Source organism: Vipera ursinii (assembly GCF_947247035.1).
Source record: "Vipera ursinii genome assembly, chromosome: 13".
NCBI classification, from domain to species: domain Eukaryota; kingdom Metazoa; phylum Chordata; class Lepidosauria; order Squamata; family Viperidae; genus Vipera; species Vipera ursinii.
The window spans coordinates 12,100,636-12,121,263 of NC_139526.1; the positions used below are offsets into that span (position 1 = coordinate 12,100,636).

The 20,628-nt window shown below is 44.6% G+C and overlaps 1 protein-coding gene across 1 annotated transcript in view; it reads left to right on the forward strand.

Annotated features, from left to right (window-relative positions):
* Positions 1 to 8,144, forward strand: part of PIGQ (phosphatidylinositol glycan anchor biosynthesis class Q) — a 31,507-nt gene extending 23,363 nt beyond the window's left edge. The window contains exons 8-11 of the mRNA XM_083372799.1: positions 2,515 to 2,595; positions 3,508 to 3,622; positions 4,557 to 4,618; positions 7,272 to 8,144. Coding sequence (XP_083228925.1) covers positions 2,515 to 2,595; positions 3,508 to 3,622; positions 4,557 to 4,618; positions 7,272 to 7,424 — 411 coding nt within the window. The 3' untranslated portion in view covers positions 7,425 to 8,144. The remainder of the gene's footprint in view (positions 1 to 2,514; positions 2,596 to 3,507; positions 3,623 to 4,556; positions 4,619 to 7,271) is intronic.
* The last annotated feature ends 12,484 nt before the right edge of the window (positions 8,145 to 20,628 follow it).

The following is a 20,628-nucleotide window of genomic DNA, read 5'->3' on the forward strand; positions in this document are numbered from 1 at the left end:
CAAGAAAGGGTGTACAATGGTGGGGGGGGAAAGCCGCTTAATCAGTGCCTCGCTTAGCAAGAGAAATTTGGGGGGGCTCAACTGTGGCCATAAGTGGAGGACTGCCTGTATGGTCTCCATGTGTGAGAGGGAGGCATCGAACATCTTTTTAAGCATTGTGAATGTCGGGAATGTGCCGGTTCAGGCCCTGCACGTCACTGTGCTCTCCTGGCCCATTTTCAGACAATTGTAGCGGAAGTGGGGGGCTTAGTCTTAAGAGACCCCCCCTTGCAGCAGGTGCCCCGTGCTAGGTGGTAATGAGTTGGCGGCAGGGAAGGAGGCGATTTGAGTCAGACACCAAATAATTACAGCCGTACCCAGCAGCGTTGTCATAGTTACCTGCTGATTTATGTTTCTATTAAAAGTCTCCCCCCCCCCATTTCATGGGTTTTTGGAAGGCAGCTGGGCCCACACACGTTTCCCACAGGATGGTGGGGAGGATGGCATTTCTTTCTGACAAAAGTCCTGGCTTTTTTTCCCCCCACCCCGTGTTGAGACGTCAAGGCAACGGGCCTGATCAGCAGCTAGGCTCCCGACTCCGTGAAGTTTCTCGAAAGAAAAAGGAAGGGAGGTCAAAGTCTCGGAAGAATCTCCGGGCCCCAGGCTCTTGTTCTTTTGCTCACCCTGTAGACAGAGATCACAAGCGGGCAGATGGGAATCTGGTCCTCTCCAGCTTTTCTCTGCAACTCTTTCAAGGGGCTTGGATCGATCTTCTCTGAAAGAGAATGCCCTGGCCAAGGAGTGGGGTCACCAGAGCTACATTCAAAACGTATTTCCCAGCTGTTGACCGTTTGTGGTGATCGTGAAGCTCCTGGGCTTTTTCGATGGCAAAACTTTTGTTTGCTTGTCTCCACAACGTATGTCGCATCTCCAAAACCATAACATTGCTAAAACTCCCTTCTCCTACCAGAGGTTAAAAAGGTAAAGGTAAAGGTTCCCCCGCACATGCGTGCTAGTCGTTTCCGACTCTAGGGGCCGGTGCTCATCTCCGTTTCAAAGCCGAAGAGCCAGCGCTTGTCTGAGGACGTCTCCGTGGTCATGTGGCTGGCATGACTAGCACGGAACGCTGTTACCTTCCCACCGTAGTGGTCCCTATTTTTCTACTTGCATTTTTACGTCCTTTCGAACTGCTAGGTTGGCAGAAGCTGGGACGAGTAACAGGCACTCACTCTGTTACGCGGCACTTGGCATTCGAACCGCCAAACTGCCGATCTTCTAATTGACAAGCTCAGCGTCCTAACCCACTGAGCCACTGCATCCCTACGCCAGAGGTTAGATTCTGGCTTTTGTTGCGAGAGAATACATAGCTATTGGGGGTATTCATTTATTTAATACTTTACCAGTTTTAAAAAATCACCTAAACAAGGGGCTTTTTTTTCCCTCTTGACCAACTACTTCCCATATCATTGACTGATTGATTGACTGTGTGTCATCAAGTCATTTTCCATTCCTAGAGATAACCTAGATCCGTGGTGGCGAACCTATAGCACGCGTCCCACAGGTGGCACGCAGAGCCCTCTCTGTGGCCACGCACGCCGTCGCCCCAGGCCTTCAGCTGGGTTTTATAAAACCTTTACGCTTTAGGCCTCCGCCGCCGTGTGCAAAAAAAGAGAAAAAGTTCAATCAATCAATTTCAACTTCTCGCGGGGAAAAAAAAAGATCTCGCAAAGTTGGAATTGATTGATTGAACTTTTTAGTCCCACCCAGTCTGCTGTTACCACCGCAGCCACGCCCATCCAATGGGCCACGCCCACTCAGCACCCCACGATACATAAGTGGATTTTGGGTTGTAGTTTGGGCACTCGGTCTCTGAAAGGTTGGCCACCACGGACCTAGATGGTTGTTCTTCAAGAGCCTCTACCCCTAAGTTGGTCTTTCAGCTCTTCCAACGATGCTTCCATCACCCCTGTAATTGAGACCATCCTTCTTGCTACCAATCCTTCTCTTCTTTTCTTCCACCTTTCCTAGCATTTGAGCCTTCTCCAGAAAGCTGGGCTTCCCATAATATGTCCAAAAATAGGATATTTTGAGGCTGGCCATTTGTGCCTCAGAGTAAGAACTCTGGGTCGGTGTCCTCCGATAGAGAATCATTTCTCCCCCTTGCCAAACAAAAGCCATAACTAAACAGTAAAAAAAACCGTATTAAAAAACACAGTGATAAACCTGGAGTTGGGCAGCCAACAAATTTGAATACATGCATACAATCAAAAGGAATAACGGCAACAGAAGCGAACAGAGATAAACGAGGGAAAAAAGATCTGTTACTCTTAGTGAGTAATATTACAATCAAGGAATGTGAGCCCGTTAGCATTAAATCTAGATCATATCAAAACATACCCATGTCAAAATAATAAATCTTAATATTAGGGTTTTTTTTATGTGACTCAGGTGGGTAAATTTCTATTACCACCATTTCCAAAAGTACTGTTTATTGTTAATCTCTGCTAATTTTACTTGTCTTTTCTCCTCCCCTAGCTATTCATTGGCACTTTGCTGTTCACCATCTTGCTGTTTCTGCTGCCCACAACTGCATTGTACTACTTGGTTTTTACTTTGGTGAGTCTTCTTTTCCTGAAGTAATGCCCCACTAAGACGGTTTGTGTTCAAAGCAACGTAAAAAGTTGGGAAGGATGGTTAAAAGCAAGATGACATCAACGGAATTAAATAGCCCGTTCAGATGATTGACAGAGGCATGGCGGGCCTTGAATTCAAAGCCCAAGTAGTGCTTTGGAGCATTTGTTTGCCATGGGTCTGCATCTCCTTTGAAAAATGGCATCTTTTTTTCTAGGCTTGTCTGACTGGCCTCTGCACCCCAGGAAAAATTGGATTTGATTTAAGGACTTGCAGACTCATGCTTTACATCCATCATGTGCCCACAAAAGCACCTTTTTTGTTCTTTCAAAATTGTTGCGCCATCTTATTAGACATCCCCTTGTTTCAAATCTAGTATTGCCCGGCAGTGTTGAGGTGATGTTTGGCTGCAAACAGATTCCAATCCCTAACTCGTTCGTCTTCCACGACGGCATCTATCTGGAGGAGAGGAGGCAAAATTTAAGGGCGCGAGGGGAAACTCTGGCCGATAGGTAGCAACCTAGATCAGCAGTACAGAACTACAGCTGAAGGATCTGACCTCCTTTATACTACTTGGGGGACCTTGAATAGGTTGAGAGTTGGAGGGCCTAAATGTAAAACCAACATGCTCAAGTGGAGGCTCTTAATGGATGGCAACACGCTGTGTGAATGTGGACGGACACAGAGCCTGGCCCATCTGGTGATATGTCGGCTACTAGTAGAAGCATCTACCAACAATTTTTGGCCAAGAGCAAAGCCAAAAAGGTGGCTTTATTCTGGCAGTTTAAAGCACAATCTAGACATGGTAGAAGAAGTACAGAACAGATGGCAACTTTTATACTGGCCAAGTGTTGGCAACGAATGCCGCCACTAACCGAAAGAAATCTTTCTTCTTAGCTTCGTCTCCTGGTGGTTCTTGTGCAAGGCGTTATCCATCTGCTGGTCGACCTCATCAACTCACTGCCCCTTTATGCCATTTTTCTTCGACTCTGCCGAGCCTACAGACTCGCATGTAAGCTCTGTAAACCATATTGTTGTGGTAACATGTAAATTGTGCCCAGAGTTTTCTGTTTATGTTAGTCATCTACACTTAAAATCAGGAATTGGTGGCCCATAAATATATACAGGATAAATTGGACAGAGCATTAACTTGCTACCGGCTGACAGGTAAGTCCTGTAAATTCCAACTCATTGTGGTGGCAAACCTATGGCATGCGTGCCAGAGGTGGCACACAGAGCCCTCTCTGTGGGCACGCGCGCCATTGCCCCAGTCCTGGGCCTTCAGCTGGATTTTATAAAACAGTTTTGCTTTAGGCCTCCACCGCCATGTGCAAAAAAAAAAAAAAGGTTCAATCAATCAACCAATTTCAACTCGGGAAAAAAAAGATCTCGCAAACTTGAAATTTATTGATTGAACTTTTTAGTCCCGCCCAGTCTGCCGTCACCACCGCAGCCATGCCCACCCAATGGGCCACGCCCACCCAGCACCCGACGATACATAAGTGGATTTTGGGTTGCAGTTTGGGCACTCGGTCTCCAAAAGGTTTGCCATCACTGCTATAGGCAGTCCTCGACTTACGGCCGCAATGAAGCCCAAACTTTCCTTTGCTAAGCGAGACAGTTATTAAGTTGTTAAGAAAGTTTACAACCTTCCTTGCCGCTGTTGGGGATGGAAATTTGGAGCTCAGTTGTGGTCATAAGTCAAGGACTACCCGTAGGTTGCGTGTCACTGATGATCAGGTAACATATAAGCAGCATTTGGGATATAAACAAACCTTGATGCATCTAAACCTCCTGTGGGGTGGCTAGCTTTTTATCTCCCAAGTTGTTCTGTCTTTTTAAAATCCAAATTTGGCTCCTTTTACAAAATTCCTCCAGCTCATCACAGTGGTCAGTCAATAAAACCTGTTCCTTCCCACCCCTGCTTTTATTTTGTGTGTTTTCAGCTGGTGTCAAATTCAGAGTTCTGGAGCAGGAAGCTGGCAAACCTCTTCGACTTCTAATGCAGGTAAATCCTCGTCGTTTTTCGTGGATTCTTTGGAGAATGTGCTCATATTCAGAATACCTTGCAGCCCTCTCCTACCATCAACACATGCTCACACTTCATTTACTATTACTAGTATCCTAGTAATATGAGCCATGGTGGCGCAGTGGTTAAAATGCAGCATTGCAGGCAAAATTCTGCCGACTGCCAGCAGTTCAACCCTGACCGGTTCAGGTTTGACTCAGCCTTCCATCCTTCTGAGGTCGGTAAAATGAGGAGCCAGACTGTTGGCGGGGCAATATGCTGACTCTGTAAACTTCTGAGAGAGGGCTGTAAAAGCAGTGCGAAGCGGTATATAAGTCTAAGTGCTACTGCTATTGCTATCCTTCTGGGGCTCAGTGGAATAATCATGGAAAGACTGCTGCGTTGTTTCCATTAAGTAGGGCTGTCACAATTGGACTGTAAGAATTTGCCTGACCGTTAGGCGGAAGCAAGGAGCCAGCAATGGTGGGGAATTCTGGGAGTTGAAGTCCACACCTTACTTAAAAGTTGCCAAGGTTGAGAAGCGCTGCCTCAATCTCAAGATATTGTATCGATAGGTTGCATAGTATTTAATTAAACAGTAGTGTATGTTACTGAAGCCAATACAGGTATTTCTCCTCTTACCTGTTATACATTGAGGGCACCATATTAACAAGGACGTCTAGCCCAGGGGTCAGCAACCTGAAACAGTCAAAGAGCCACTCGGAACCGGTTCCCTCACAAAAGGAAAAACTGGGAGCCGCAAAAAAATGTGTGCACATGCGTGTACATGTACACATGCGCAGAACAGGGTTTGACTGAAGAGTGGAGCCAAGGCGAAATATGCACCTACCCTGCATATTTGAATTGATTGGTTGAAATTTTTTAGTCCCACTTTTTTTTTTTTGGACTGCACATGGCAGAGGACTGGGAGCCGCAGGAGATGGCTGAAAGAGCCTCATGCGGCTCCGGAGCCACGGGTTGCAGACCACGCCCACCCAGTAGGCCACACCCACCCTGGCCATGCCCACCCGGCCCCCTGAGGGCAACCGCAATGCTGATGCGGCCCTCAATGAAATTGAGTTTGACACCCCTGCGGTAGGTGGTCCTGTCAAGTTGAACAGATATTTCCTTGAAAAATTTTCCACCTATTTTTTTTTCTGATTCAAAAATCAACTGGAAAATAAATGTACAATACTGATTGCTGGCTTTCAAACCGGACATCTTTAAAAAGAAGCCACGCGTGCACGAATGTTTCACTGCCAGGGCAATTGCCAGATTAATCCGAAAGAATGAGGAGATACTTCATTGGATCAAGTGGCATTCTGTGAAACTGCACGGGCAGCTATTTCCAGATTTCTCTGCAGTTTGACCGGCCTGCCATCTGAAATCCGCTTCTTTGGATAAATTATTAGGTTACAACGCGCTTGGGAGAGGCAAGAAGAAACAGGTCCGGCTGCATTATTTTTGGATTGCGTTCAATTTGAGCACAGATCAGTTCTCAAATGCTGAGCCAAGCTTATATGGAAGTGGTTTGCTGGATTGGGGCCAGAAAATATACCATATTGTGTGTCTGTGTGTTTGTGTGTGGGGGGGGCGCTAATAGAACTGCAAACAGTAAACATTTCGGTTTTGTAGAGATATTAATCTGCTGAGTGCCGTGTCCTCAAAGGAAGCCTCTTTGGGCTGCTTTTAGTAAACTCCTCCTATAAAAATCACCCTTTTATCGCTGACACACATAAGACTTTCTTCCTTGCGGAGTTATAATACAAGGCTTACTTGAGATACTATTTTTATTTGTGCGTTTCGGTACTGTTGCGTCAATTGGTCTTCTTTTTCTAAGAGTGGGAAGGTGAATCATCAAACGGTTAAGAAATATCTTGATTTAAAGGCTGGCTTGGGAGCAGATTCTCCAAGCAGACCCTCTTTATATAGGAAAGGCCATAACCACAATCACGCCTCTTGATCAAGCCACACAAGCTGCATTGTGATTTTTGTTGTACAGGTAGTCCCCGACTTACGGACCGCGGTTCGAGCCCAAAATTTCTGCCGCTAAATTCACTTCATCGGTTAAGTGAAAATTTTGCCCCATTTTACTACCTTTCTTCACCCAGGTGGTTTAAACCAGGGGTCCCCAACCCCAGGGCTGTGGACCAGTGCCAGGCCACGGCATGCTAGCAACCGCTCCGCACAAACAAGCAAAGCCCCACCCACAGGATGCAGGCAGCACGCACCCTCTGGTCCACGGAAAAACCTCTCTCCGCGGAACCGGTCCCTGGTGCCCCAAAGGATGGGGACCTCTGGTTTAAATGAATCCCCGCGGTTGTGAAGTGAAGTAACGTGGCGGTTAAGCGGATCTGGCTTCCCCGTCGATTTTGCTCGTCAGAAAAGGTCGCCAAAAGGGACACGTCAACCCTGTCATAAAACACGAGTCCGTTGCTAAGTGTCTGAATTTGGATCGCGTGGCCGTGGAGATGCTGCAAGGGGCGTGGGTGTGAAAAATGGTCGTTAAGTCACCCTTTATTTCAGTGCCGTTGTAACTGGGAACGGTCCCTGAATGGACTGCGGTAAGTCGCGGACTGCCTGTACACCATTTTGCCAGGCTCCTGGTTTACTCACCGTGCATGTCTTTTCCTCCGTCTTCTCAACCTGCCAGATCAACCCTCTCCCGTACGGCCGCGTGGTGCAGCTCTACAGGCTTCCCACCTACAGCTGCTACCCCAAAGACTCCTGGGCTTCACTGTGCAAGAAGCTGTTTGTCGGAGAACTCATTTACCCTTGGAAGCATAAGGAGGAGAAGCAAGACTGATGGGCGCGACCGAGAGAAACTCCGAAGACCCCCTAAGACCAACTTGGGCAGCTCAGCAGGGCTGGAAGCAGCTCTTGCCAACCGTACCTTGTTTTTCACTTCCGTTGGCAAGAACTGGAGGGTGAGAAGTTTCTACAGAGACAAGCAAATTCCTCACTCAGCTGTTGCCACCGTCGCCACCGCCAGCCGTTCTCCTTTTTTTTTTTTTTTTTTTTGATCCCGTCATCTGATTTAACCTGCCCTTAGAACTGCTTCTCTGGAAACATCGGGATACGGAATCGCCAGCTGTGCCTTCAAGGGTTCGGGGGCCTGGGGTGATTCTGCAAGGTGCGCGCGCGCGCACGCACGCACGCACACACACACTCGGCCTTTGTGGTATCCAGCGCACAGTTCTGTTTCTCAAGAGCCTCTGCCTGCCCTGCACTAACACGCCGTTTTCTGCAGCTCCTTCCGTGAAGGTGTGGTTGGCGGTCCAGAGCCGTTTTTTTCCCTCAAGCTCGGCAAGTGGACTTCAACTCCCAGAATTCCTCAGCCAGCCAGGTTGAGAAACACTTCATTAGGGAGCCATTCTTGTGCACGGCTTGGGCGTCGATGCTTGGACAAAGAACATGGTGTTTGCAATCAGTGTTAGGGAAGGGGTCCCGTCCCACCCCACCCACCCCCGCCAGTCCGCCAAGCCAGAGAGGTTGGGGACCGCTATTCTAGGGGAGGGACGCGGTGGCTCAGTGGGTTAGGACGCTGAGCTTGTCGATCAGAAGGTCGGCAGTTTGGCGGGTCAAATCCCGAGTGCCGCGTAACAGAGTGAGCGCCTGTTACTCGTCCCAGCTTTTGCCAACCTAGCAGTTCGAAAGCACGTAAAAATGCAAGTAGAAAAATAGGGACCACTACGGTGGGAAGGTAACAGCGTTCCGTGCGCCTTTGGCGTCTAGTCATGCCGGCCACATGACCACGGAGACGTCCTCGGACAAGCGCTGGCTCTTCGGCTTTGAAACGGAGATGAGCACCGGCCCCTTAGAGTCGGAAACGACTAGCACGCGTGTGCGGGGGAACCTTTACCTTTACCTTTATTCTAGGGGAAGTCACAAATAACCAATTCTTTGTGTCTTGGCTGCCCACAGGACTGAATGGCTGCAGGGTTCAGAAATGGGCCCTCAGGTTTTTAATGTCTTGCTTCTCTCCTGTATTCTACTTGATGGCTTTTCGCTTACAAATGACCTCTAGTTAAAGTCCAAAAAACAGCACGCTGGCTGGGGAATTCTGGGAGTCGAAGTCCTCCCGTCTCAAACTTGTCGAGGTTGAGAAAGGCTGCTCCGGAGAGTACTGGATTTCTAGGAACTTCAATAAGTTGCCCAGTGCTTCCCACCCATTTTTCACCGTTCCCCCACTGGAAAGGAACGAAAGGGGGAGAAAGCTACGGTCCATTATTGGTAAGCAGGATCCTGGTGTATGGATCCCAGTTCTTTTCAGCTGGGCTCTGAATTCTTGCAGAGCTTGGGGGAATCTCGACCCAGCATCTGACATGTTTCTCCTATGTACTGTGGAGGATTTTTCTACTGCAATAACCAGCAGGAGGGGCCAGAAACGAGATAAGCTGCAATCAGCACTTTTCCCTGTGTGAGGAAATCCTTCCTTCCTTCCTTCCTTCCTTCCTTCCTTCCTTCCTTCCTTCCTTCCTTCCTTCCTTCCTTCTCCGTGTTTATTGTATGTGTTTTATTTATTAGTCAACTTTACACAGCTGCCCCTCTCACCGAAGGCAGCTCTGGGGGCGTACAACAATGGGGGGAGAAAAGCAACCCAGAAACGCAAATATAAAAACCATAGTAATATTGTCTGAATCAAAAAAAAAATATGCAAACCTTAGGGGAAGGAAGTTTTTATTTTATATTATTTTATTTTTTATTTAAAAGGCACCCTCAACAATTGTCAAGTGCAGGAGATAAGCAATCCAGGCAGTTCAAATGAATATATGGCTTTATTGCAAGCTTGTGTGCTGTACAAGAATCTGAGCTACTAACAAGTCAAGGCAAATTGGCGGTAGATAAAAGTCAACGGAATTCAAGGTGGGATCTCTTGTCGGCGTGAAGGGACTGGAGACCAATGACTGAGGTCCTTTTTTTTTTTTTTGCCAAGGACTATTTTGGCTCATTTAATGCCCTCCAGGTGTGTTGAATCTAAGTAAAGTAGGTTGAAAATAAGATTTCCCTGCTTGAAAAAAGGCATGTTGGCGTCCAGGCCAGGGGTTACCCTCCCAAAAGATTTTTACATCGTCTAGCTGTTTGTTAATCTTCAAACTTCCCTTGATGAAGACTAGAATTCACTGCAAATTGTTCATCTGGATAGTTGGTGTTTAAAAAAAACACAACTGTTTTTAAGCCGGCCCATCATCAGTTAATTGTATGTTGTTAAGTGAATCCGTCTTTCCCACTGACTTTGCTTATCAGAAGGTCACCAAAAGGGATCGCGTGGCCCCCGGGACACTGCAAACCGTCATAAATATCAAACCAGTTGCCAATCGGCCTGAACTTTGATCAGGTGACCCTTTCTTCAGTGCGTTGTAACTTCGTCACTAAACGAAATGTTGTAAGTCGAGGATTATCTGTAGAGAGCTTGCTGCAGACAGACCCTCCAAGGAGGCGCTTCCTAATCAAAGGGTAGAACTAGACCTGCTCTTCCCATCCAAAGATCTAAATCTAGACCGGATCTAGAGCCAACCATTCTTTTGTTGGGCTTCAGAGCTTATTTGGTGTGCTGCAAAGTAGCTCGCACGGCCCTAACCAAAGGCTGCTGGTTTTTTTGTTTTTTTTTTTAAATTTTTTTATTAAATTTATTATTTAAAAACATTGGACACAGTACCAGCGAGCTGACAAACCTTTTTGTCTACAATGTTTAAATATATATATATACATGTATATATGTACATCAAAAATACACTTAAATACACTTAGATTACAAATCGGTGAAATACCACAATATTTAAAACAGTGAGCTAGTCTGTAAAACCTAATAGAGACCTTTCTTTTTATCCATCCAAAGATACAATTTGTTCCAAATTCTATAATAGTCTGATTGATCTTTATTCTTTAATTCCAAAGTTAATTTGTCCATTTCAGCGCAATCCCAAATTTTCCTAATAACCTCTTTTTGTCCTGGGATCTCATTCTTTTTCCATTTTTGCGCAAATGATATTCTAGCTGCTGTGATAATATGGATCGTTAAGTATAGCACATCTTTAGGATATTTCTCTTTCGTGATTCCCAACAAGAAAAGTTCTGGACTAAACTCCAGATCTTGTTTCAATATTTCTTTCAGCCAAATCCAAATCATTCTCCAAAATTTTTGTGTTTTACTGCAAGACCACCACGTGTGGAAGTATGTGCCTATCTCTTCAGAACACTTCCAACATTTGGGAGATGCTGTTGTGTACATTTTTGCTAAGCGGGCTGGGGGAAGATGCCATCGGTAAAACATTTTAAATAAATTTTCTTTATACGATGAGGCCAGTGTTATCCTTTTATTCCTATCCCAAATTGTTTGCCAAGTATCTAGGTCGATGTTATGTCCTAAATTGTTAGCCCAGGTCAACATGGGGTCTTTCACTTGCTCTTCAAACAGCTTATATCCCAAAAGTAATTTATAAAAATTCCTTATTTGTTTAGAGTCCGGTCCCAATAATATTTTGTCCAATGCTGTTTCAGAGGTATATATCCCCCATTCATTTTTATCCTTCCTAAATCTCGATTGGATTTGTAAGTAGGCCCACCAATCGAGTTTTATACCTTGTAATTCTAGTTCATTCCTAAGTTTCAATTCCCCCTCCTCATTCAGAATATCCTTGCATGAGATTATGTTACCCAAATCAAACAGATTTGGGTAAACTATCGCTTCAAGGGTGGATAGCCAGACCGGTATTTTGGTGTAATTGTGAGATCTAATTTTTTTCCAAGTATTAAGTAGCGCTTGCCTGATCCGGTGTCTTTGAAAATGCGAGAAAAGACCTTGTTTCTCCGTCCATAGGAAAGCATGCCAGCCATATTGCAAATCGTGACCCTCTAAAGTTAATAGTCTTCTATTTCTCAAGATTACCCATTCTCTAATCCAGCTCAGGGCCGCGGCGTGGTAATATAATTCCCAGTCTGGCAATCCAAAACCCCCATTTTCCTTCGTGTCTTGTAAATATTTCAATTTAATTCTTGGTTTTTCCCCCTGCCAAATAAAATTTAGTGATAATTTATCCAAATTTCGAAAAAATTTAGAGTCGAGTTGAATTGGGATATTCTGAAACAGAAACAGGATTTTAGGCAGAATATTCATCTTAATGACAGCGATTCTTCCCAATAATGAGAGTTTTAGGTTTCCCCATCTTTCCAGATCACCTTTTATTTGGTTCACTACATTATCATAATTATCCTTTTTGAGTGAAGTGCATCTAGCCGTAATGTTAATCCCTAGATATTTTATTTTCTTGACTATTTCTATATCCGTGATTTCGGCCAGATTACCTTTTTGTTTATTGGTCATATTTTTAACAATCATCTTGGTCTTATTTCTATTTATTCGCAGTCCGGCAACCTCACCATATTTAGATAATTCTTCCAATAGCTTTGGTCCCGTCTGACATGGATCCTCCATAATAAAAACCAGATCGTCCGCGAAAGCTTGCAATTTAAAGGTTTCCTTTTTAATGGTTAATCCTTTTATCTTTGGGTCATTTCTTATAGTTCTCGTTAATACTTCAAGAGTCAATATAAACAGCAACGGTGATAAGGGGCAGCCTTGCCGTGTTCCCTTTTGAATTTGAAACTTGCTAGATGCTTCCCCATTAATAATTATTTTTGCTTCCTGATTGTCATAAATTGCCCTAATTATATTTATAAATTTTTCTCCCATATTCATAAAGCTAAGCTGTTGGCACAAAAAAGACCATTTAACATTGTCAAATGCCTTTTGGGCGTCTAAGAAAAGTAATGCCATCTGTTGTTCGCTATGTAATTCATAGTACTCCAATGTATCTAATATTATTCTAATGTTGTGCTTAGTGTGTCTCTTAGCGAGAAAACCATTTTGATCTGCGTGTATGAAATCATTCAGAAATCGTTTCAATTGTTCCGCTATAATTGATGTAAATATCTTGTAGTCCGAGTTAAGAAGTGATATGGGTCTGTAATTTTGGATTAATGTATGGTCTGTGTTATCTTTCGGAATAAGGGTTATGTTTGCCTCTAGCCAAGATTTAGGCGTCCTTGCGCCTTCTAATACTGCGTTAAATACCTCCACTAGGGGTTGAGCTAGGATATTTTGTAATTCTTTATAAATTTCTGATGGAAGACCGTCGGGTCCCGATGCTTTATTATTCTTTTGTGCATTAATAGCTTTTATCACCTCAGATAGTCGAATTTCCTCGTTTAACATATTTCTGGTATCTTCTGTGACCTTAGGTAGTTTGGCTCTTTGAAAATATTCCTCCATTTTCTCCACACTTGCCTGGCTATCTTCTTTGTATAAACGTTCATAAAATTCCTGGGCTATAATTTTTTTTTTTTCCTCCTGGTGGAATATTCTCCCTTCCTCATCTCGTAGTTCGTGAATCCAGTTTTTCCCCTTTTGTTTTCCCAATTTGTATGCGAGCCACCGGCCCGGTTTATTTGCATTTTCAAAAAAAATTTGTTTCGTGTTTCTCAATTGTTGTGCTAATTTCTCTTTGTCTAGAATGTTAAGTTTGTGTTTAATCAGATCCATAGATTGCTTGATATTCTCTTTTTGTGGATCTTGTTGGAGTGTAACTTCTAAGCTCTTATATTCCTCTTCTAATCTTTCCCGTTGTTGTCTTTTCCCCTTATTTTTATATACCATATATGCCCTCGCTACCCCTCTCATCATTGCCTTAGCTGTATCCCAATTGTTTTGTACTGAGGTGTCTATAGCTTTATTTTCCTTAAAGAAAAAACTTAGTTCTCTCTCCATCTTAGATTTGAATTCGTCTTCTTTTAAAATTGCTCTTTGAAGCGTCCATCTGGGTATTTTTTTGGAACCTTTCCAGATAAGTTTAATAGGATTGTGATCTGCCCAAGTACCTGTCGCTATATGTACCTCGTCTATTTCTGAACTAATTTCTTTCGTCATCCATACCATGTCTATTCTAGACCATGAGTTATGTCGGTTGGAGTAATATGTATATTGTCTAGCCTTACGATTTCTTTCCCTCCAGACATCTTGGATATTTAGTTCCTCAGCCAAGTTAAGAAAAGATCTCGGTAGAGTTCTTCTCTTCTTTTTCCTAAGCGTCTTTCCCATATAATCCAAATTTATATCTAGGATAGCATTAAAATCTCCTATTAAACAAATCTCCTCATAATCAATGCTACATATCTTATTGTGAAGTGTTTTGAAAAATTGTTCTTGGTTATGGTTTGGGGCATATATCTCTACCATCATGACCTTCCTGTGATTTATTATAACCTCGACTATCAGTATTCTACCCTCTTTATCGTTATAAATTTGTTTTGCAGTCAATTTTGGGTTTACATATAGTGCCACTCCTCTCTTTTTCTTGTGTCGGTCTAAGGAAACGAATAGGTTCCCTATTCTTGGTTGTACTAACAAATATTTTTGTTGTTCCTTTATATGGACTTCTTGTATTGCCACGATATCCAATTGTTGGTGAATAAGCCTATTAAAAAATTTCCGCCTTTTCACTGGCGAATTCAATCCATTAATATTCACAGACATAATACTACACTCACCTCCCTTCATCTTACTTATTTCTGGTTTTTGTGGATCTCGTGATTCGGGGCTCTCTCTCTTCCTTGTCTCTAGTTCCATGTTTCTCTGTTAACTCACCGGATTTGTTCCTTCTATCCTCTGTAGCTAAGATCTTCCCATCCATTGCCACACGTATTGTATCTCTTTCTCTTACCTCCCTTCCATCTTGATCTTCTAAATCTACTTCCTCTTGGCTATGGAAGTGGCGTTTTTAAAAATCTTCTGCCTTCTCTATCGTGTCCAGTCTATGCCTTCTATCCTGCCACGTAACTAGAATACCCTCTGGAGTTAGCCATCTAAAGTTTACATTTTCTCTTATTAGTTTGGATGTTAAGAAGAGCCAACCATTCTTTTGTTGGGCTTCAGAGCTTATTTGGTGTGCTGCAAAGTAGCTCGCACGGCCCTAACCAAAGGCTGCTGGTTTTTTTTGTTTTCACACGGCAACACGTTTCGAACCCATCTCTGAACCGTGTTTTTCCACCATTCCTTCCCGTCGCGCTCAACCAGCAGCTTCATCGGACAGAATGGTTCGCGCCTTGTGCATCTTCCTAAGACCACCGTCTTTCTTTTTTTAACCTGTTTTTACCCCCCTGTTCCTCCTTGACTCTTTCCCATTCGTATGATTTATATGTATTTTACTCCGTTTGTTCTATTGTGCCCAGTGTATTCCATTCTGGAATCGGGTGATGCCATATCGAACGAAGCGATCAATAAACACAGATCGTCACCTCTGACTTGGCATTCTGCTTCTGCATTCGTGTCCTTGTACCTAGATCTGAACGCTTAAGGTCATCCTTCTACGCCATTGGAAAAAAACTGGTCTGTGACACACACGCACATGCACACACAGACACAAACACACACAAACAAACAAGCAGATTGACCCAGGATCCAATACTTCTCTCTGCCAGAACGTGTGCTATGGGCAATTCTAAGCATATAGCACACACCTGGTAGAGAGAGGTTCCCAAAATAATGGGCTCCAGCATGAAAGCTCGGAAGACTAAATTGCTGGTCCCGGAGACCAAACCCAGACTGGATCTTGCAACATTATCCTGGGACACGTATTGTATTTGCCTTCATTCATCAGACGCACACACTTGCACAGACCACGTTTCTGAGCTGGTGCGGCACGGGGAGACCCTGTGTTAAAAACAAAAGGTGAAGAAACTTCCTGATCCTGCATCCCAGCTGGGTGAATTCCTGGATGCAGGAGGCCCTCAGCCTTCTTGACCGTGAATGGGATTATTGGGCCTCCCTGCTTCTTTCTTGGGGAAGGGCCTGGAGGAAACAGCTCCATCAGGAGGATACAACGCAGCATCTTTCCCAGGGGACAAAGCCCTATTGTGGGCGAGCCGCACACTGGCAAAGCCATTTGGAGGCACGACCAAATGCTTTTCTCCCGCCAATGTCGCTTTCCGACTTGCGTTTTCATTCTGAGCGCAACATCTTCCATGTGCCAAAGCTGGCTCTGCAAAATTGAAAGAGGCAGCCAATTCACGGTTCGGTCTCAGCCTGCAGAATGCCCGTTGTTGAATTATCTTTGGCCGAACCCCAGCCCCGGCTCTTGTCATTTTTTTTTTCTCCCCCCCCCTTCCATCTTTATTTACAAGACCTTTTCTACTGAGACAGGATCTGGGACCTGCCCCCAAACTTCCCTGTGGTATGACTGGGAACTTTGCCCGATATCTTTCATTTTCCTCTGGATTATCCGAAGGTAATAATCACGCGGAAGGTAATACAGGTGCAAACTGGCGCACCACACTCGGCACTTGGCATGTTGCAGAGTTCCCCCTCTCCCCCCCATCACCGTATCTGTGGAGCTGATATATTAAGGCCATTAAAGGCTGTCACTTAACTTTTTGCAGTCGTTAAGCTGGTTCCAAGTCACGAAACAGCTTTTTCATCTCCCTTCCACAGACAGCCACCGTCTTGAACCCAATTCATTTGGTATCTTTGAGTGACGAGTGAACCTAAAGTAGATCTTGCAGGCTGGATACTTACCTGCAAGTTACCTAATTACCTAGTTATTTGCCAGTTTGGTTTCATGGTTAAGCCATCAGGCTACGACAGGGAGATTGTGAGTTCAAGTCCTGCCTTAGCCTTGAAAGCCAGCTGGATGCCTTTGGGCCAATCGCCAGGACATAGCGAGTTCTAGGCCCGCCTTAGGCATGAATGGCAGCTAGATGTCTTTGGGCCAATCTTCAGGAGATGATGAGTTCTAGTCCTGCCATGCAGGAATGGCACGTAGGTGCCTTTGGGCCAATCACCAGGAGATGGTGAGTTCTAGTCCTGCCTTAGGAAGGAAAACTGGCTGGGTGACTTTGGGCCACCCTCTCAGCCCAACTCACCTCACAGGGTTGTTGTTGTTGTGGGGAAAATAGGAGGAGGACGGTGTGTTGGATATGTTTGCCACCTTGAGTTATTTGTAAAAATAATAAAGGCAGGAGACCAACCAACAAGCAAATGCCTGCTCAGCCCCAGTGGAAGCAGTACCAAGACTTTTGTCTGCCTGCCTGTCTCTCTCTGGGTTCAATTTGAATTCAGATCTTAGTTCAGTTTCTTGCACCCTACTGTGTCTTTCCAATACTTTCTAGAAATGCACAAAGCTTCCGGAGTCTCCACACACTTCCAGGTTTGGGAAGAAGAGAAAAATAGAGATGGCAATGTCATCCCTCATTCATTCTTCTGTGGTCCTTGGGTCTCTCAAGAGTGGTCTTCCCCCCCCCACCCCGCCCTGTCAATGGAGCCATTTTGGACGGTCTTCAGTCAGGGTGACATCCGATCAATTCAATGGCTGCGGAGCTGCCAAGGCTTAAGCTAAAGACTTTCGTGGAGGCATGAAAAGGAGTTTGTTTGTTGTTTTTTTAAAATGTCACTCCGGTGCCAGATAAAGAGGAGACCTTTTTTTTTCCCAGGCAGGGTATAAAGTGTTACTTGGCTTTTAACAGTTCACCGAGCTATTCCATCTTGGCTGACGGGTCGGAGTTCATTGTCCTGATGTTTTTCTGCTACAGAGGAAAAGGGCTGAGAAAGTTAGCATTGCCCGTAAGATAACAACGGGAGCTAGGGGAGGAAAAAAAAATGGCAGGAATGGTCCAGACTTAGAGAGATTGGAACTTCTCAGCTGGACATGGATATATATATATATATATATATATATATATATATATATATATATATATATATATATATATCTTTGGTCATTCAAGTTTTTTCCCACGTAGAATTGGAGGTATCAGGACAACATTTCGACGAAATCTCATCCGTCATCTCCTCAGGCTGGTGACTTCAGCTTCGTTCTTCTGGGAACACTTCTCCCAGAAGAATGAAGCTGAAGTCACCAGCCTGAGGATGACGGATGAGATTTCGTCGAAACGTTGCCCTGATACCTCCAATTCTACGTGGGAACAAACACGAATGACCAAAGATCTACATACAAACACCCATAAAAACCTCAGAAAACACACACACACACACACACACGCACACATATAAACAATGCCCCCTTCCCTTCCCCATCCATTCACCTCTCTTTATCTCTTCCTTCCCCCTCTCCTTCTCTTCCCCATCTTTTCACCTCCCTCTCCTCCCCTCCCCTCTCCTTCTCTCCCCTTCCTCTTCCATTCATCTTCTCCCCTCCCTTCCCCTTCCCTCCCCTCCTGGAGCCAACTGCAATTTTAAATGTTCTTCCTATTTCCTAACCTTGGGCTGTTCAGGGCTACGTAGAGCATTGCTGTCAAAAGAATTCCTTGCTTGGATCAAAGGTGGATCCAGTTTCACAGTTGGGTTTGCTTCCCCCCTTGGCTAATTTTAAATACCGTTTGGGGGGGAAAATGGCATTAGCCTTCCATTTGCCCCTTCCCTTGCTCAGTAAGGGTCTCTAATAAGAGAAGGGCAGGATACGTGCCTTGCGTGCAAGCAAAACCAGGCCTGGGCCTCTCCTGGGAAAAGTGTCTCCTTGGCAAGGGATGTGAAAAGATTCCCTTCCCCGAAGGCTCCAGGCTAGTCAGGACAGGAAGAAGAACAAAGCTTATTGGGCCTGCCAAAGGAGATGAGTGTTAGAAGCCATGGTGACCTCATGCGTTTGAACAGGGGTCTCCAATCTCGGCAGCTTTAAGATTTGCGAACTTCCCACTCCCAGAATTCCCAAGACAGACATGCTGAGAGTTGACGTCCACAGGTATTAAAATGGCCAAGCTTGGAGACACACACACACACACACACACACACACACACACCCCGTGTTGGAACACCCATGCAGCTTTGCTTTTATGTAAACGGCATGGAAGTCACGATACACGTAGCATGGCTCACGGAGGAGAAGGATCAGTATTCTGATATAAGAATACAGAATAACGGAGTCGGAAAGGCTTGGAAGTCTTCTAATCCAGTCTCTTGGCCAAGCAGGAGTCCCTACTACACCATGCCAGAGAAATAGCTGTCCAGTCTCTTCTTTAAAAAAATAAAAACCTCCAGTGTTGAAGCACCCACAACTTCTGGAGGCCAGCATTTCCACTGGTTAATTGCTCTCGCGGTCAGGAATTCCCCTCTTCCTCTATCATCACCAGCCCATGTTGTGTGAACCCAATCAGTCGTGGTTTATTCGGTCCACGGTAAACTGGCATGTGATACGAACACAGCCAGACCTTGTTTCAGCACACATTAAATTTGCAACTTCAACCCACCCAAAAGTGGAGATGTTCCCTTTGTCCTTGTAAAAATTCTATCCCCATTCCTTGCATCGGGGGAGGGGGGACAAGTGGGGGGGGCAAAATTTGCACACCGAATTTCTCAGTATCCTTTAAGAGGAAAGAAATCTTGCCAACTTGATCAAAGTCTTCCCATCCCCTTTTATTGCCAGCTCTCTAATGTAATATTGGGAGGTGGGTGGGAAGGTGTCTGCTTTAAACCCTCTTCCTTTTCCACTGCTTTCCCCAGATCTCTCTCTCTCTCTCTCTCTCTCTATTTCTCTCTCTCTCTTTCTATCTCTCTTTCTCTGTCTCTATCTCTATCTGTCTCTTTCTCTCTCGGTCTCTCTCTTTCTATCTCTTTCTCTGTTTCTCTCTCTCTCTCTCTCTATCTCTCTATCTCTTTCTCTGTCTCTGTCTCTCTCTGTCTCTCACTCTATCTATCTCTCTTTGTCTCTGTCTCTATCTCTCTCTCTCTCTCTCTTTCTCTCTTTCTATCTCTCTTTCTCTGTCTCTTTCTATCTCTCTTTCTCTGTCTCTATCTCTATCTCTATCTTTCTCAGTCTCTCTTTCTATCTTTCTTTGTCTCTATCTCTTTCTCTCTCTGTCTGTCTATCTCTTTCTCTGTTTCTCTCTATCTCTTTCTCTCCTCTCTCTCTCTTTCTCTCTTTCTCTCTATCTGTCTCTATCTCTTTCTCTCTCTGTGTGTGTGTGTCTATCTCTCTTTCTCTCTTTTTATCTTTCTCTCTTTCTCTTTCTCTTTCTCTTTCTCTCTCTCTGTTTCTCTCTTTCTCTCTCTGTCTCTCTCTGTCTGTCTCTCTCTCTTTCTCTCTCTCTCTCTCTCTCTCTCCCTCTCTCTCTCTTTCTTTCTTTCTCTCTCTCTCTCTCTGTCCCTCTCTCTCTCTGTCTTTCTTTCTCTCTCTCTCTCTTTCTCTCTCTGTCTCTCTCTGTCTGTCTCTGTCTCTGTCTCTATTTCTCTCTCTCTCTCTCTCTCTCTCTCTCTCTCTCTCTCTCTCTCTCTCTCTCTCTCTCTCTCTCTCTCTCTCTTTCCCTCTGTCTGTCTTCTGCATTCTTTGGGCTTCTTGCTCTCCCCTGCTCCCTTCTGTCATACATCACTGGCAGTATTATCCGTTGCAGCCTTTTCTTCTACAACCCTATAGCTTTTAACAAGAAAGAAAAGCTTTTAGCAAGAAGAAGGCGGCTGGGCAAAAAGAAACGGCAAAAGGAGATGATCCCAGCCAGGAAGCTGCTCTTTTTTAATTTTTCTTTTGTCAATCCTACCACAGAGCTGATGTTGTTTTAGGGCAGATAATTTGGGCCCCTGGCTTATGTGGAGCAGCATAAATTTGGCAGCAGTGTCTTCCGACATTCCTAGCGTGTCTTTGTGGGATTCTTTCCACCAACGATGAGTATAATATCCCCAAACAGAGAGCATTTCACACATGTTATCATATTTGAGCCCAGAACAGAACTATGGCTAATCCTTGTTCTCCGTGAACGTACCAATATAATCGTTTCTGGATGTGTATCATACTTATTTTTCACATGGGTGTTTTTCTAGTTCAGGGAATGGCAGAATGTAATCTCCGGAATCTGCAGAGAGCAAAGCTTTTGATAAGTTGACCTCGCGCCAAGTGATCAAGCTATACATTTTGGCAACGCTTTGATAGGGTGGCACCTTGGGGGAGAAAGGAAGCATTTTGGTACATGATAAACCTAGAAGAGGAATTAACCTGATTACTTTTGCTTTTTTT